Below are 16,802 nucleotides of genomic sequence, written 5' to 3' on the forward strand. Positions count from 1 at the left end.
TAAACAAGGAAGGAATTTGGGATGCAGTCTATTCAAGGACGTTTTATTACTGGACGCAGTGTTGGAACGTGAAATGTGACTTCAGTAACATAATGCTTCAGATAAAAAAATCACTGGGATGCCTTGCCTGCAGGAAGTGGGAATGGGGTCAATAGGCGATCTTTAGCGGGTTGACCCAGGTTTAAGTAACCTGTGCACACCTGTTAATTTTGGTGGAAAATAATGGTATAATGCTCCTGCCATCCATGCCTCAACAATGACCCCTCTTTCAGTAACGTCTTAAGTTTATTTATATAGCACCTTTCAAGAACTGCTTTTAAAAGTTGTCAGTAGGCATAGAAAGTTCAAAGAGAGAGTTTCAGAGTGTAGGAGCAACAAACCAAACAATTCATGTGCTGGTCAAGATTTGAGGCCTGCCCCCTTAAAAACACCGACATCATGTAGGGTAGGTTTATCAGAGGATGCAAATTCATAATTAACTGGGCCTGCTTATCATTTAACCCGTGCCACAGGTCTTCATGGAGAGAGACACAATGTTTGCATTTGCATTGTGAGCGAGCAAAGCTGTTGCGAAGATGGGCAGCAGATACTGCTAAGCTGTGAAAACTGCCCAAGTTTCTTTCTGTATCTTTCTTGAGTACTGCCAGTAATATTTATATACTGTACATACTGTACCTAGACCTACTTACACTCTATTTATATACTGTACATACTGTAATATCTGTCTTTGCTGCACTATTTATACTGTACATACTTTGCACTTTACTGCTTTTTAGACTTCTGGTTAGATGCTAACTGCATTCAGTTGTCTCTGTGCTTGTACTGTGCACACTGACAAAGTTGAATCTAATCTCGTCTAAGCTGAAGTTGCACAACATCACAGTCTTGCAAAATGCTTGCACAGTTTTCGCAGTCAAACCACTGAAAATGCATTGCAAAATCCAAGTCATTCCAAATCCTACTTAAATAAAAGTACAGGAGTAATAGCATCAGTACCAAAAGTAAATGTGCATAATGGCCAATTTTAGAATACTGTATCCCAATACCAGATTACATTTATTGATACATTAATCTGTTCATCACTTCGATGTTGCGGCTGTTAAAGGTGGGGCTCATTTGTGTTACTTTATACTTCTGGGTAGCTTCATCTCTAAGTATTCAACGGGGGTCCATGCAATAATGAAATTAGTGTACATATTTTAGCCAAGACCATGATCGTTTCCTAAACCTATCCAAGTATTTCTCCTATCTAAACCTAAACAAAGTTTCACATTAACTATGTAATAGTTTAAGTGAGAGTTGGGGTATTTTGATGTGGGGTTGTATGAGTTACTTATCCCTAGTCAGTGTATTACCTGCAGTAGATGACCATCAGCTCCTCCACTGTGTAGATCACCCCCTGGTGCAGTATAGGTCACATACCCCACCCCTCCATTTTAGCAGATGGGACATTGGGACATTTTGATTTAGTTATTGATGCTATACAACGGGTTTGACGTCATGACTGACAGATGAGCCCTGCTTGGGATTGAGTCAGGTGGGTGTATATGGGGGACCTCGATACAGCGGCTCCAGCCCCTGATCAATACTACACAGACTCTGACTCCAAAGATGGCAAGATGGCATCTCCTGGAGCAGTGGAAACGCGTATGAAAGAGAAATCTAATTATAAGGAAAGACTCTTGGTCAGATTACTTTTTGTGTATGAGTATATTTTTAAACTCTCTTACATCAGAATGCGAGGAGAAAAATATGTTTTTTTTCTTCATGGCTCTTTCCCAGCTAATCTGATTTTGTGCTTAAGACATGATGATTGAGATTCTAAATGTATTACAGTGATCTTAGAAGTGTCACCAGTGACATTTTACAGCTGTGCCCTTTCCCCTCGTCTCCTGGTTTTTGTCAGTCTCCATTAGTGTTTCCTAATGTTTCCACAAATAGGCTGTGAAAGGATAAGAAAGACAAGAGTCAAGATAGATGAGGACAGCAACTAGAATAGAGACAAAGGGCAGAACGGGTCATAGACAGCATTAGAAGCTAGCTAGTTATCTTGCTAGCCAGCCTGTCAGCCAGCTAACAGCACAAGACGTTTAGCACAGTCAGACAGTAGTGGACATTTCATTAGACCTTTGATGTTGGATTTTATAGGTGGTTTTTGTTTTTTAATTTCATAACATGTATTCATGCTGCCACAGTGAGTGTTACAACACATCTGTCAACGTGTGCAACTTCTGTAAGAATAGAGCAGTTTAGTAACTTATTTAATTATATAAATGTTGATAAACCACACTAGGAGTGTGACATGGTATTTCTCTTCCCTTGTCCCTTGTCAAAAAAATCCACCGTCCCGTCCATCTCCCAACTTGAAAGTCAGTTAATAAACGTGTAATGTGAATGTGAGATGACACGTTTTGTGGAAATGTAAATACGATACGTATCCCATGACATGTGCAGAAATATAACTGCATACTGGCAACTTGGCTGAAAGACATGTCTGACATTTTTGTTTACTTCCACATTAATAGAACAAAAGACAGTAACAGCTATGACTGGATTTTGTTCTGCCTAATACCTCACAGTTGAATCTTGTGTTTCCAGTGGCCAAAATATTGGTACTTGGCAGATGCGTCTATTAACATGCTGGTACAACCCTGAAGTCATTTATCTTTCAGTATACAGTATAGTTCATAGTTTTAGTACAACAGTGTTTTTGACAGGACCTTTGGTATCCCCTTCAGAAATTGCCTTTGAAAATGTTTTCTGTATGTTGTCCTCCCCAACAGTGAAGTGAAATATCTGCCCTTGCTGATGCAGACATTTCGGTACACACATACAGCTCCACACAAGTTCTGGGTGACAGTGCAAGTGTTGCTGGGGCTGGATGCTGTTCACATGATCGTGTCCCACCTCTACACAAATGGTGAAACGGCTGTCACATTTCTAATTCCCCACCCTAACAAATCTAGTCTTGCCAAACTCAAAGAACCTCGCCCTAAGTGTTGGCAGCCATAATAGTGGTAATATTTAAACAAACCATCAGTCGACAGAGAAATACAAGTCTCTTTTCTATGAGGCAGGTCTATTGGTGGAACCTCTGCCAGCTCACAGTGGGGTCTGTGACAGTGATTGGGCAGCTAGCAACCCATGCAGGTGCAGCTGCGCCAGTTTCTGGAGCCTTTCAAATACAATCAGAATCTCTTCCTCTACGCTGCTGTAATGGGTTGTTTCACTGTCTGGGAATTTATGACACAACAACCAATTACAGCAGAGTTTCCCTCAAGCTTATTCATTCTAGCATCAACCTGTCATCAGTCCTAGTGAAGAGTATTTTTATCATGCAAGGCTTCTTGCAGTACAGTGGCAGTGCTTCTTTTTCACATGTGGCCCAGGCTGCAGGCAACAGATTGAGCTCACTGAATGTAAAACCCCAAACCACTATGGGATCATTTTTCTAAGTCACACCTACATTCTTTTGACGAAATCATTTCATGGATTCCATTTCAAACCACTCAAGTTTGGAAACGCCTAAAGACAAGTAGCAGCTGAAACAAGGCCTTGGTCACCCTACATGACTTTGAATCTTGAAGTCATTGTGGTTTGCACACTATATAACTGCCAAGCTTGATATCTTTTGGGCATCTGTGAGGCATTGGGGAGCTTTCAGATCCCGTCTTTGAACAGTTCACACCTAGTGACCATGCACCAATTTGCCTCTCTCTGGGGGCTAAAATTAGGGCTACAATCCTGTAGTGTGAACTCCACATAAAGTGGGATTACCCTACTTTAGTGCAGACGTTAAGTAACCAGTCTCATCTTCAACTTGGAAGGTATCAGAGTCATCTACCAGGAATCAGTGGATAGTCAGAGATTGATCAAGAGGCCCAGGAGCTTTTTTTTTTGGATATTTTGGTGCCCCAGGCCAGTTATCTATTGGTGCACTTGAGGGTATTTATCTTTCTATCATAATATTTTATAATAATTGTAATAATCCGTAATTTTAGTAAATTTGACTAATATCACGTGACCAAAACGTCACACTTAGAAGATGTCTCACTCCTTCCATTATGATCTCCAGAAAAAAGGATGTGTCTAATTGAGAATATTATTGATTCAGATTTTTCTGAATGTAGTCTGATGAGGTATATGGCCTGCTGCTCATGACTGTTCCATGTTTTTCTGGCTCCTACTTGCTAACAAATGTCACACACGGAAACACAGTATGGAAAGGCAAACCTGTCCTCTGACAGTGGGGAAAGTAGTCAATCATCTAATTTGATCAGGTTTGCCTGCATATGAAAACCTGCATACACATGCTAATTTTAGTGTAAGAGTGGTATTAGGCTCACCATAATGGGCAGGCACCAATGGTTACCAATTCAAGTGCAGAAAGTAGTCAAGATAAGCAAAATAGAGCCTCTTTTGTGCTATGGGCCCATTCCAGTCTACATGGAAAACTGGTCTTGTTGCTAGTGGCATTCCGCTGCCTACTCACAGTTCACACCGAACACTCCTCAATTGTTTCCAACCGCCATTTCTATTTGACTAAGATAGATAACACTCACATCATTGTCTGCTAGCACCGCCATAAAACAGGCTGGAGCCAGGAAACAGGCTGGAGTATCTGTTGTCAGATCATCATTAATCATGTTGTATGTGTGTATAACCGCAACCTTCCTTCCTTTTACTGACTTTGTTGTAATGCCCAGAAACTGCAGAAACCTGTAAACATGGTCTTCTGCTCCTGCCAGGTGTAATGTTAAAGGTCCTGTAGGAGTTGTAGAAATTTGTGAATTTAAGAATACAAGCTTTGAAAGATTTTTTTTTAAATGAATGGATTTATCTGTTTGTTATACAAGCACCAGAATCTGTCATTCCTGTAGCAGCAGTTAAGAAATCTGTGACTTTATCACGTTTTAACGAGATCCCAAGTATCAAATAAAACCTCAGTGATGTCCACACATGAGCAGTGTCAGGATACAACTAAAAACAGTTTTTCAAGTTCACTAATCCAAAATGACATTGAAACTACAGAAAAATCAGGTGCGTCAGGTGTCATAAAAAGCGAGGTAATACTGTATCCGTATACAGAGGGGATGGGAAGCAAATATGGTTGCTCAGTATTATTCTGATGTACTGAAATTAATGTTTTCTTAGTTACAGCAATAACAGCTCACTCTCTTTTCTCTTGCAGTCCCCCCCACTGAAGTGAACATTAGTGAACGAGCTTCTGGCTCGTTTGAATGTGTGACTGAGGCTAATCCAGATGCAAAGTTCACGTGGAACAGGTACTGTAAAGTAGCTGAATGATCCGGTTTCAGTGTAAACACTCTTAAGTTTAACTTTTACTTTGTTGTCATAAGCTTTTTACAGTGGTGAAAGAGTTGTCATCAGCCAAATAAATGTGTATGCTTTGAAATGTCCATTCTGAAATTGAAATGACTGTAGCTGCAATAAACCACCATTTCTAAATGCACTGATGTTATTCTGATGAAAAGCTCTGAAAAAGTGAATTAGTAGTTATGGCTGATGAGTCCCTTGAAATTCTGGAGACTTGGGACACAAATAACACACAAAACACAAAAAACTGAAAAAAAAAAATAACAGAATACAATTAGCATCACCCTGGACAAGTGGAGGTCAGCCGGAGGAAGTCAAGGACTAAACATTGTCAGGCCGGGACTCAAATCAGGACTCAAAAGCTGAGGTGTCAGTGAGCAGATTTTATTTGAGTTACAAAAGGCTCTCGATAGAGTGATCCCAAACAAAAGGGCTGTGAAAGCTAATCTAAATGAATCTCCCAGAAGGGAGAACTTGGCTAAAACTAAAGTAAACCAAAATCACTCCTAAGGAGGAAACTCTCTATATACAGGTTATCAAAATTATCAATATCAAAATCACTCCTAAGGAGGAAAATCAAAGGGCTTCAAAACATTAACTTATCCACTACTATAAACAAAACGGTAAAGAAACAAAAGCTCTCCTAAAAGGTGGAGGCTTATCAACACTATACTCACTATAACAAAGAACTGAAAATCTCTCCCAAGGGAGGCTGACAATAAATGGACTAAACTAATAACTACGAAACAAAAGGCTAGACTAAGAAAGTTAACAGAAAATCACTCTTTCGAGGCAGGCAAAAACTTACGAAACACACTGTGGCTTTGATCAAGACTTTGGATTTGGCTTTGGTGGTCAGACATGAGACGAAACACTTTGGCACAGGACAAAGGGAGACGCACACTATTAAACACATGAGGGTAATGGGGAACAGGTGGACACAATCAGGAATCAGGGATGACGGGCAGGTGACACAGGAGGAAGGGCAAGTGACCTGAAACGAGAGGAGAGTTAGATTTTCAAAATAAAACAGGAATTGACAAGACAATAACCCAAGACAAGACAACCTCACCGCGGTGTGACAAACATTAGCTGGCTAGTTTTCTCAAAAAAATTGTGATATATACCAAATTACTGTGATGTCGCGCTAACAACAACAGTCACTTTCGGCTAAGAGATTGGCTGGTGATTTGCACCGTGGAGATATGTGAAATTGGCCAACTTGTTTATTTGTTCATTTCAGCCGTGGTTGTAACATGTAAAGATACTGTATATAGTTAAACATGTTGGTCCGACCTATTTGACATTTCTGCTGTGCTAATTTCATGCACTATATTGTTATGCTAGTGTCTTTGCTATCTACACAACAGGGGCATCTCAGACTAACGTTACCAGCTAGTTCTGGTTAAAGTGAGCAGTCGTTTTCTTTAACAGGTAAATTCAGTCTCCAACCAGAAGCTGGTGTTATTAATAACATATAATATCAAACATGTATTTTAGATAAATAAGATGTACACTTTGAAATAACATCATGAAAAAGACAACTAGGATGTATGTAAGTTAATGCGTGATATAGGGGTTTTTACCCGGAAGTTATTGTAAACAAACATTGTGATTTGGTCTATAGGAAAAAACGTTCACAATAACATTTTCTGGTTGCTATTGTGAATATCTTTGCCTATGCCGAAATGTACTGAACAATAGAAAAATGGCTACAACTTCTCTTCTTTTGTCACCAAACAATATTTTAGACACCAAACTAAGAAACTGCTGTATCAAAGACACACCAATTTTGAAAATGTAGGGCTTTGTCACATCAAATGGAGCATAAAATAAAAAGTTTGGTACCTTCTTAAATCTTCCCAGTAAGTGATGTATTATGCCAAGTACTGCTTCTGTAGTAGTTGTAGCCCTATGGTCTTATATAATTATAATAATGGAGAACAAATGTTTTCAGAAAAGAGAAGCTCACAGTTTTGTCAGACATGCACCATGTGTTCTACCACTAACACAAAGGTCACACTGCCCTTTATGACATTTTGTTGACTTAGATTGTCAACAAAAGATTGTGCTCATAGAAACAATGCACACAAAAGCATTGAGTGGTCTGTTTATTTTTGAACATTTAAACATGTCTGACTGTTTGGAAAAAAGTAGATTTAAGCTGTTTTTTAAAGCCATTAACAACTGCCCAGGAAAGTGGCATAGCTTTTCTGAGTATTTCTGAGATGGAAAATGCATCTCAGTGTTATGATTTGAGAATTATTACAGACCACTAATCAATCAATTATTTTATTGGAGTTTGTACAATGACCAGGGGAAAGTCCTCTCAGTGGCAAGCTATCTAATAGTCATATTAGATGTATAAAACACAAATAAATGTCATTGTTACACATTCATTTGTGTATATAAAACAACTAAACAACAGAACAGCAAAGACTAAAGACAACACATGAATCGACACGCTAAACCCTAACAAAAGACATAACTGTAAAACTGTGAAATTGTGAATCGGATGAGACAAAGAGAGGTACTATCCATCCATCCATCCATTTTCTACCGCTTATCCGGGGCCGGGTCGCGGGGGCAGCTGCCTGAGCAGGGACACCCAGAAAGAGAGGTACTCAACATCGATAAACACTGAATAACCAGAGTAGCTGTTTACCATCACAGTGGTTACTCCCTAAGAAATCAAGAAAGATAAATGGTGCAGTAGCCTTTAGAAAACATTCTAAACAAACAAAACAAGTCATTTGAGTGTGAAAACACAAGACATGTTGATTAATACCTACCATTGGAACGGCATTGTGGTTGTGAAGTCAACTGGAGAAGCCTTGTGCTGGAGCCGAAAAGACTGTCAGAGGCTGTCACTCAAATAAAACTGGATTCAAAGGGGTGTTGTTGGACTATCTTATGAAATTGTGTTTTTTGACACCTTCAGATAACAATGTTGATAAAAGGAGAAGGCACTCAAAGTTTATTGCCTAGTCAGGTAAAAGGTAGTTTGGTAACATTTCTTTAGTTCAAAATGAAAATCAGTAGATAGTTAACTTAATAATGATATACTGTACTACTATACTATGAAAAGCCAATAGTGAATGGAGTATTGAGATCCTTTTTACTGAAGTAAAAGTATCAACACCACAATGAAAAAATACTGAAAAATGAAAGTCCTGCATTACAAAAAATGTTGTAAGTTAAAAGTATACAATTATTATTAGCAAAAGGGTTCTTAAAGTATTACAAGTAAAAGTAAGATAATGCAGAGCAATGTCCCCATTCAGTGTTATAAGATTATATTATTAGTTATTTCTGAGGCATTGATATATAAATGGCATTTTATTGTTGTAATAGTTTGACGCTGAGCTGATTTCATTTACTATTATAACTTTATAAAGCGTTAAATTTTGTAAGATCATCCTTTGTCGCACAGATAAAATCCTTATTTGTGAATTAACGTGTAACTCTAGCTGTTAAATAAATGTAGTGGAGAAAAAAATACAATAATTCCAGCTGAATTGTAGTGAAGTGGTGTAAAGTAGCATAAAATTAAAGTACTCAAGTACCTTAAATTTGTACTTTGGTGCAGTATTTGATTAATTCAACTTAGTTAAATTCCAACTTCTAATAGCATTATGGTAATGAGTTGTTTAAATGTGCACATTTTATTTTATGCCTAAACTAAATAAACAAACTCGCTTTTATGTACAGCTCAGCTCAGTTTCAATCAAAACCATAAAAACAAAAGGACTAACTTTGATGATATTGTAAAGTACGTGAGATCCTGGTTAGATTTATTTCTTCATTGTTCCACAACTACTGTTGCTGAGGAAAAATCTTTCTGGTGTTTCCCCAGAAGTTATAGCAACAGGCAACCAAATGAAACGCACCATTACCTTGAGCAATGGGTTTGAACATTGTTGGAAACAGCTGGGATAATGTAAGTACACAACTCAACAAAATATTTACCAAAGGTCTGGTTGCTCTTACACATTTTAATTTGGTAATATTACCTATTATATCTTAAATAAGATCATACAGTTAAATACATTAAATCGCAATTTTCAATCGTAACATCATACATCATACAGTAGTTATTGGTTTTTACTTTTAGTTTCTACCAACTGCTGGAGCTGGTGAACATAGAGGAGCAGCTAAATGCTCCTCTATGTTCTCCAGCTAGTTGCTAATTTGTCTGTTGTTTGGTTCTGGGCATGTAGTGAACAGTGAGCTTTTAGTTTTTTTGTTTAGTTTAACAGTATGAGAATGATGAGAATAAATCAACACAGTAAAATTGCGAGCAAACCAGCAAACCCCAAAAAATGAACTGAAGAACTCCTCTCAGAGATTAGGGGTACTGCAGAGTTGGTTGATAATCTCTCTTGATCTCAGAAATATGGCTGAACTTCTTGTCCTGGTAAACAGAACAATTGGGAAGAAGGGATTGGTCCACTTGGGGTTCCATCTGGTGATCAAAGATCAGTTGATAAAATTGAAAGCTTTAGCTTCTATACAGACTATATGGTAGTGAGATCATTTGCTCAACTACAGTTTCCAAAGTTATGAATGAACAGTGCACCTCAGCTTTTTAAACCAACATGGAAGAGAAGTCCTTAAAATGCTCAAAAATGGACATATCCAATTTCATGAGATGGGCAATGTAGATCCAAGCATCCATAACCCTGTGTAGAAACTGTGAATTAAAGTTTATACACAGATTTTGTGGTTAAAAACCCACAGTGACATCTGTGTCATTTAAGAAAACAAGTTCTGATATTTGAAATTCATTAAAATGTCTCTACAGTTTGCAATATTCTTCTCGTACATGTATATAAGGCTGAACATTTCAGTGCTTGGCCTTGTTCGTTTGTTTTAGGTTTAACAACCCGTGGCCTCAGTCTGCCGTCAGAGTAGAAGGTGCAACATTACAGTTTCTAAGCATGACCTCTGACCTGAATGGACTCTACCAGTGTGAGGCCTCGAACCCTTATGGAACAAAACATGGTCACCTCTACCTGCATGTATCTTCAGGTGAGGACAGGTTTGATGTTGTGTTTTTTCATTTTTTTCCCTCTGTTTTTAGATTTCAGTGCGTTGTGATTGTTTGAATTTGTTATTCTTTTATATCTCTTAATTTTTTTAAAAAATGATGTTTTCTGTTACAAGTTTTACTCATGGACATCTAGGCCTGGCCTAAACATGCTGAATGTGGTCAGGATTCCTCTCAGACACCTCCCTTTTGAGATATTCCAGCTATGTCCAACTGAAAGGTCGACCCAGGACACACTAGGGAATTCCTTAAGCTGAGAGGCATGCTGCTTAGCCTTTTCCCATCACATGGAGACATATTGTCCTCATTTTCAGGTTCATCATTTTATGTTGGGTTACCACTAGAATCGATTTACATGCTTTAATGTTCAAAAAGTACATTTGCATACATTTTCTTATTCTGCCCAGTGCTGCTGCGCTGTATTCCCCCTCTGTCTGAAACGCTCTGTTTTAGCTCCCGTCTCTTTAGGGCCCCTCCTCCTGAATACCCAGTCTCCTCTGATTGGTCAGTTCATACATGCCTGTGCCAGTAATGCCAACAACAGAGCAACTTCAATAAAATGATTCTTACGTAACAAACTAGCTGCTCTGCATTTAATTATGCAAATGTGTGACATGATGACGTAGTGTGATGTCATTAAGACACATATTTAAAGGCAGGACTACTGACGAGGCGTTTCAGGAGCAGTGTTTTCTGTGGGAGAGAGGAGCTTCTGTTCTGTACAAGCACAAGAACCTATATAACACACTGAAGGAAAGGGGGAAAAGCATAGTACTGTACGTCTCCTTTAAGGTACAATTAACTGCAGTGCTGTTGTATTGGGCGATATCAAACGTATGTAAGTGTATCTCATACAATAACTGTGTATATCAATTTCCTGTTAAAATCTTTTCATTCTTGTATCCTGTCTCTCTACAGGAGGCTGCGCTGCTTGTTGGACCTTATTTAGTCTTTTGCTTATCCTGAATGTTGCTGCTGCTGCACTCTGGTACCTTTATAAATCTGGAAATTTGCAAAGGTAACAGGTACAGTAGTACTATATGCACATAAATGGAAAATTACAGTGCTACTGGGAAGTATATAAGAACATGTTGTATGCACTGTGTTAAACATTTGTGGCATATTAATTGTTGGTTCATTATCCAGGATTAGGGAGTTGATATCTGGGGATATGGAGCCGGTCCAACGTAGTCCCAGTGCATCTGACAGTGGGGTTAGGCCGGGAGTCCACCGAATTCCCACCACATCTGACAGTGCTGACTCACATGGATTATGAAGACTACAGGCAGAGGCAGAGGCAGAGGTAGAGGAATTATGTATGATACTCAGTTTGTTACAGACCGCTTTTCTATTTCTGTTCAATCTGTGTGCCTAAAACTTTTTTGGATAATGACTTAATTAAGTATTAAAAAAGTACAACAACTATTTCTGATAGAGTCATTACATGTATGCTCTAAATTACAGCTATAGTTTTATTTATGTAATAGTACAACGTATTTGAAATAAATCTGCTTTTTGGGAAATAGCTGGACAGTTTAGCATTTTCGTTATCTTTCTTCCTACAGTGTTTGTTATCAGTATTACTGCTGTTTCTTGTTTTTTTCAGTTACATTTTTTTTATGTTCTTTCAGAAATCTACAGACACCCTGAAACTCTTTCACATGAGATGTTTTTTTTATTTTGTGTGCCTTAGGGATCTCTTTCCATGGAAGCAAACAGATGGAGCAGAGTTGGACAGGTGCTGATTACAGGCTTTGCCGCAAACATGTAACATCCCTGACTCAGCTGGTTAGTGAGCAGATGCAGCAACCCAGGTCCTGGGTATCTGTTCATATCAGTTTCGTGGGTTCAAATAACTTTTCCAATTGGCAGAGACTTAAAACAAAACCTTTTTCATAACTTCTCCAATAGTAATGTCTACTGCTAAAAGCAATTACAGTAATATAAATCTATCAAGTGAAGCAGTAGACAACAGGACTGAAAATTGCAAACTGTAAGTAGAGCTTTCAAGCAAAAATAGAAAAACTTGAACTGAATGCGAAGTCAGGCTAACTGAGTGTCACTCTGTGTCAGTTATCTTTTTGATGTGGCTTTTAACAGTCTAACTGCTTTATCAACAACAGCTCTAACTGTCGCTGTCATTGAATGCCACATGTGTTTTTCCGCTGACAGCATTAATTTCTGATAATGGCAGATGACTATGAAGCTTGTTTACATGCACACAAGAAAGAACCAGGTTACTCTGACAAATTGGGCAACAAAAATTGAACTACTCATGTGCATGCACTGTAGTAATGCGGTTACTGTAAAACAGAAATTACAAGCAGCAGGTTAGTAAATAAGATTTCCCTCTTTCCTGTTATTAAGTGTTAAGTGCTGTTCAGTGTTTTTCAGGATACTCTAGCAAGAAAACTACGTCACCTCACCAGATTACTGACGAAAGATGGCTGTAACCTTATTAGTAATGTGCATATAACCATACTGATACACATACATACGTACATACATACTGTATATATGCCTATCGGCCATAACTTTTAAACCGCTGACAGGGGAAGTGAATAACATTGATCATCTCATTACAATCAAATGTTCTTCCAGAGAAACTTTGGGTACTGGCATTCATGGAGATGCTACTTGACTCGCGCCACCCACTCAAACACCAATGCTGAACAAGTACCACACCCTAATGGCACTAGAACTCTACATTGGCACTGGCCCCCCCAGCAGGACAGTGCTCCCTGCCACGCCAGAAAAACTGCTTAGGAATAGCCCAAGGAACATGATAAGACCTCAAGCTGTCAACCAACCCTCCTAACTCCAAGATCCCAATCGGATCAAGCATTGGGATGAGACGTCCCTGAACAAGTCCGATCCATGGAGGCCCATTCATGGATCAGACTTGGATCTGACCCGTCAAGGCATAGACACAGGACCTCTGACAGGGACGTCCCATGGATGCTCGACTGTATTGGGAGCTGGGTGATTTGGAGGCCAGGTCAATGCCTTGAGCTCTTTGTCCTCGAGTTTTTGCAGTGTGGCAAGGCGCATTGTCCTGGCGTAAATGTGAGTATGTATACTGTGTATAGAATATGTGTGTGCATTTGAATATATGGGGTGTAACGGTACGAGTTTGGTACAATGGGGAAAAAATTCCCAAAGAAGCTGGTCTTTACCAGCTGCGACAGCATCGGGTTAGAATGGTTTTACTTTGTGTGTGTGTGTGTGTGTGTGTCATTGTGACAAAATAAGGTCCTGGAGAGACCTATTGTGGCGGGGACTGACACAGAAGCAGTTTTGGGTACTCTGGCAGCTGGTTATGTGTGTGTCTGTGGTCAGATATTTATCAGCTCAATAGCTGATAAAACACAACCGTGACAACTTAACAGGTGTGTTGTTGAAATCAAAATGAAGGTTGACTTCGAAGATGGGTGTAGTCCAAGCACGTGGGCCAGAACTAGGGAGGTAGGAGGTTGGAAAGGGACCATTTGCCCTGTTCTCTACGGCCCTGTCCAACATTTGTTTTAATTTGAGGATCACTGTAACCCATATTCATTTCCACTCTGGCGTAGCTGTTATTAGGTAGGATACAGACAGGAAACCTTACAGATGGGTAGTTGAGATCAAAATGAAAGCCGAGTTCCAAGATGGGAGTGGTCTGTGTGAGGGAGCCGGAAGATTAGTACTTGAAACCACTTGCCTACATTCATGGTCCTGGACACACCTATTATTGGCTACAATAATGGTAGTTCCCGCTACCAAAAAAGTGTTTTTGAGTCTTTTAGTCACAAAGCTTTGCAAGTGTGTAGCTGAGATCAAATTGAAGGCCTAAGTTCAAAAATGGGTGTGGTCCTACTCATGAGTACTGAGTACTCATGTGGTCATGTAGTAATGACTACTGAGTACTCATGGGTCGGAACATGAACATGTTGACAGGATTTCACGGCCGGTCTGATCCCATCGTGTGGGATGATCTATAGTTTCATTTATTTTCAACCGACAGTAGTCCAGTGAAAGTTACAGTTTGTTTCCGCTGGTCCATCTAGTTCCATCTGAGATAGTTGGTACAGCCAGTAGTGCATTAAGCATTGAACAGTGAACATACACTCATACATACATACACTCTGTCAAATTTTTATACAGGGCTAATAAAAAAATGTTCTGTTCTGTTCTGCATGCACCAAACCATGACGTGAATATATGTACCGTTGTACCGTTTACACCCCTTATATTGGCACACACACATATAAAACATATATGTCATATACTACTATATGTGTAGTTCACTTTTTCAAGTCCCCAAGAGACTTAATTTACTGTATATCAGCACTTAGGCAACTTCATTAATCTGTTCAAGTACATGACACTGCACAATGCTCTGAAGGTACAATTAAAATCAGTAAGCACAATCAGTGAAGTGAGCTGCTGAATGTCTGAAACCCTAAAGCATTAAATGTAATGTTATACTTCTACTATTTAAGTCATTCTATCATATAAAGGCGACCAAAAAATAGGAAGAAAAAATGTGTATGCGCAGTTTTGAAAGCCAGCAGTGTATTTGCCAATCATGTTGTTTTTGTTTGGGTTCCTTATTTAAGTTGTTTTCTGTAATAATATCACTAAAGCGCTGTGTGGAACAGGCTTTTATTTTGCGGACATCAGTGTTACTCACCTGGGTATTTGTTTTGTGTAAACTCAGACTGAACTAGAGTCAGCAAAAGTGAGATTTTATGACATGTTCAAGTTCACTGAAGGTCAAAATGAAGTTCTGAGTTACAAATTCTGCAGAATAACATTATTCCATAATGAATATAAAGTCTTGTCATATGAAGTATGTTCCTGTAGGTCTTGATATATAATCAGTCTCATTACTGTCACCATCAATCTGCTAATAGCACTAGAGGAAACATTCGGGGACCAGTAAAGTTAGTAGGATACATAATCTGGGGACCATGACTGTCTTCATCAAAATGTGTGTTGATCCATGAAGCAGATGTAGCAATATTTCACTGCCTTGTTTAAACTTGAGACCTGCAGATTGCGCTTAATGAAAAGTTATTAGGATTCATCCTCTGGGGACCTTGAACATCTGTACCAAATTTGTTTTGCAATCTATGTAATTGTTGTCAAGACATTTCACACAAAACCAAAAATGCACAACCTAACAGGGACACTAGAGAAAAATCATAGAATCACTGTAAATCTAGGTGTCATCCTCTGGAGACCATGAGTTGGTGCACAAAACATGGTAATCCAACCACAAAATGCCTCGACATTCTAAGCTGTAGTTACATTTGTACACCGATGTGTATTTTAACAACTGTAAACTTGAAATCTGTGTGTTTAGTTTTCTCCTTTACCTTTGTATCGTGGATGATAAGAATTAGTGATTCTCTGGGGAAAATCTTTAATCAAAGCAACATGGCAAAGCAATAAACGCAAAACTCAAATCAACAAGCTAACCCTCTCACGGCTCACACACCAATTGCTAAAAAAAGTAAGAGAGAGGGAGAGAGTGCTTATGTAGACGAGCGAGAAAGGAAACGTCAGAATATGAACAGGAGTGTCCACATGAAAAATACTTTCTTGCCTAACTTTCAGCCTGAAGCCTGAAGTTACTCCCCAATTGGTTTATCAATCTGGTGTAAGTACTATACTACAGGTTGGAGTCTAACCAAAACAGGTTAGAGCCGTGTTATATATGCTCCTCTGTTTCCTCACCGCGCTGCCTTATTGCAAGCTATGAGGCTGTTTATCCCTTGTATTAGCATGCGTCTTTGGTTGTCTGATCACAAGGGGACAGCTCGTCAGTACACACCAGGCATTAGGTGATTGGACCTCACTTATATGCTTAGCTGGGACAAACGGGCATGATGTTTTTTACACAAAGAGAGGAAGAACTTAATTATTTGGGCCTTCTTGTAAATTCACTATATATTATTTATTAAGAATTTTTCCATAGACAGCGTTTCACACAGATTATAAAGTTTGTCCTCAGTCAGAAACTCACAAAATTTCATAAGGGAGTCTGGGGGATTTCTCTCGCTTGAAAATTGTTGTTGATAACTATAAGTTATCCTGGCCTTTCAGATTGATAATTAAAAAAATGTTTAGCTGGCCACATGACCAGAAAGTAAACTTTTTGGCACATGCACTAGGCAAGCAGATTTTAATTGACTGAATGGGAGACAGGTTTGCTTTCACTATGTAGTTCTATTTTACTTCTATGGTGTTTATACAAGCCAAGGGAGACGATCTGCTGCCTGAGGCTGCACTACTGGTATTTTTAAAATCCGTACAAAAGTTTTGTTTTAGAACGGCAGCTTCTTCTTTTGAACTCTTATGTGTGCTGTATGTTTTATAGTATGTATAGTATGTACTAATCTATCTGTACTATACTAGTATGTATCGTTTT

General features: G+C 38.9%; 1 protein-coding gene across 1 annotated transcript in view; it reads left to right on the forward strand.

Moving 5' to 3' along the window:
- LOC141002732 (nectin-1-like) overlaps positions 1–12,123 on the forward strand; it is a 21,532-nt gene extending 9,409 nt beyond the window's left edge. Inside the window, exons 4-8 of the mRNA XM_073474120.1 lie at positions 5,192–5,285; positions 10,214–10,368; positions 11,306–11,405; positions 11,534–11,690; positions 12,081–12,123. Of these exons, the coding sequence (XP_073330221.1) occupies positions 5,192–5,285; positions 10,214–10,368; positions 11,306–11,405; positions 11,534–11,663 (479 nt within the window). The 3' untranslated portion in view covers positions 11,664–11,690; positions 12,081–12,123. The remainder of the gene's footprint in view (positions 1–5,191; positions 5,286–10,213; positions 10,369–11,305; positions 11,406–11,533; positions 11,691–12,080) is intronic.
- The last annotated feature ends 4,679 nt before the right edge of the window (positions 12,124–16,802 follow it).

This window comes from Pagrus major, chromosome 9, assembly GCF_040436345.1.
Source record: "Pagrus major chromosome 9, Pma_NU_1.0".
Classification (NCBI taxonomy): Eukaryota; Metazoa; Chordata; class Actinopteri; order Spariformes; family Sparidae; genus Pagrus; species Pagrus major.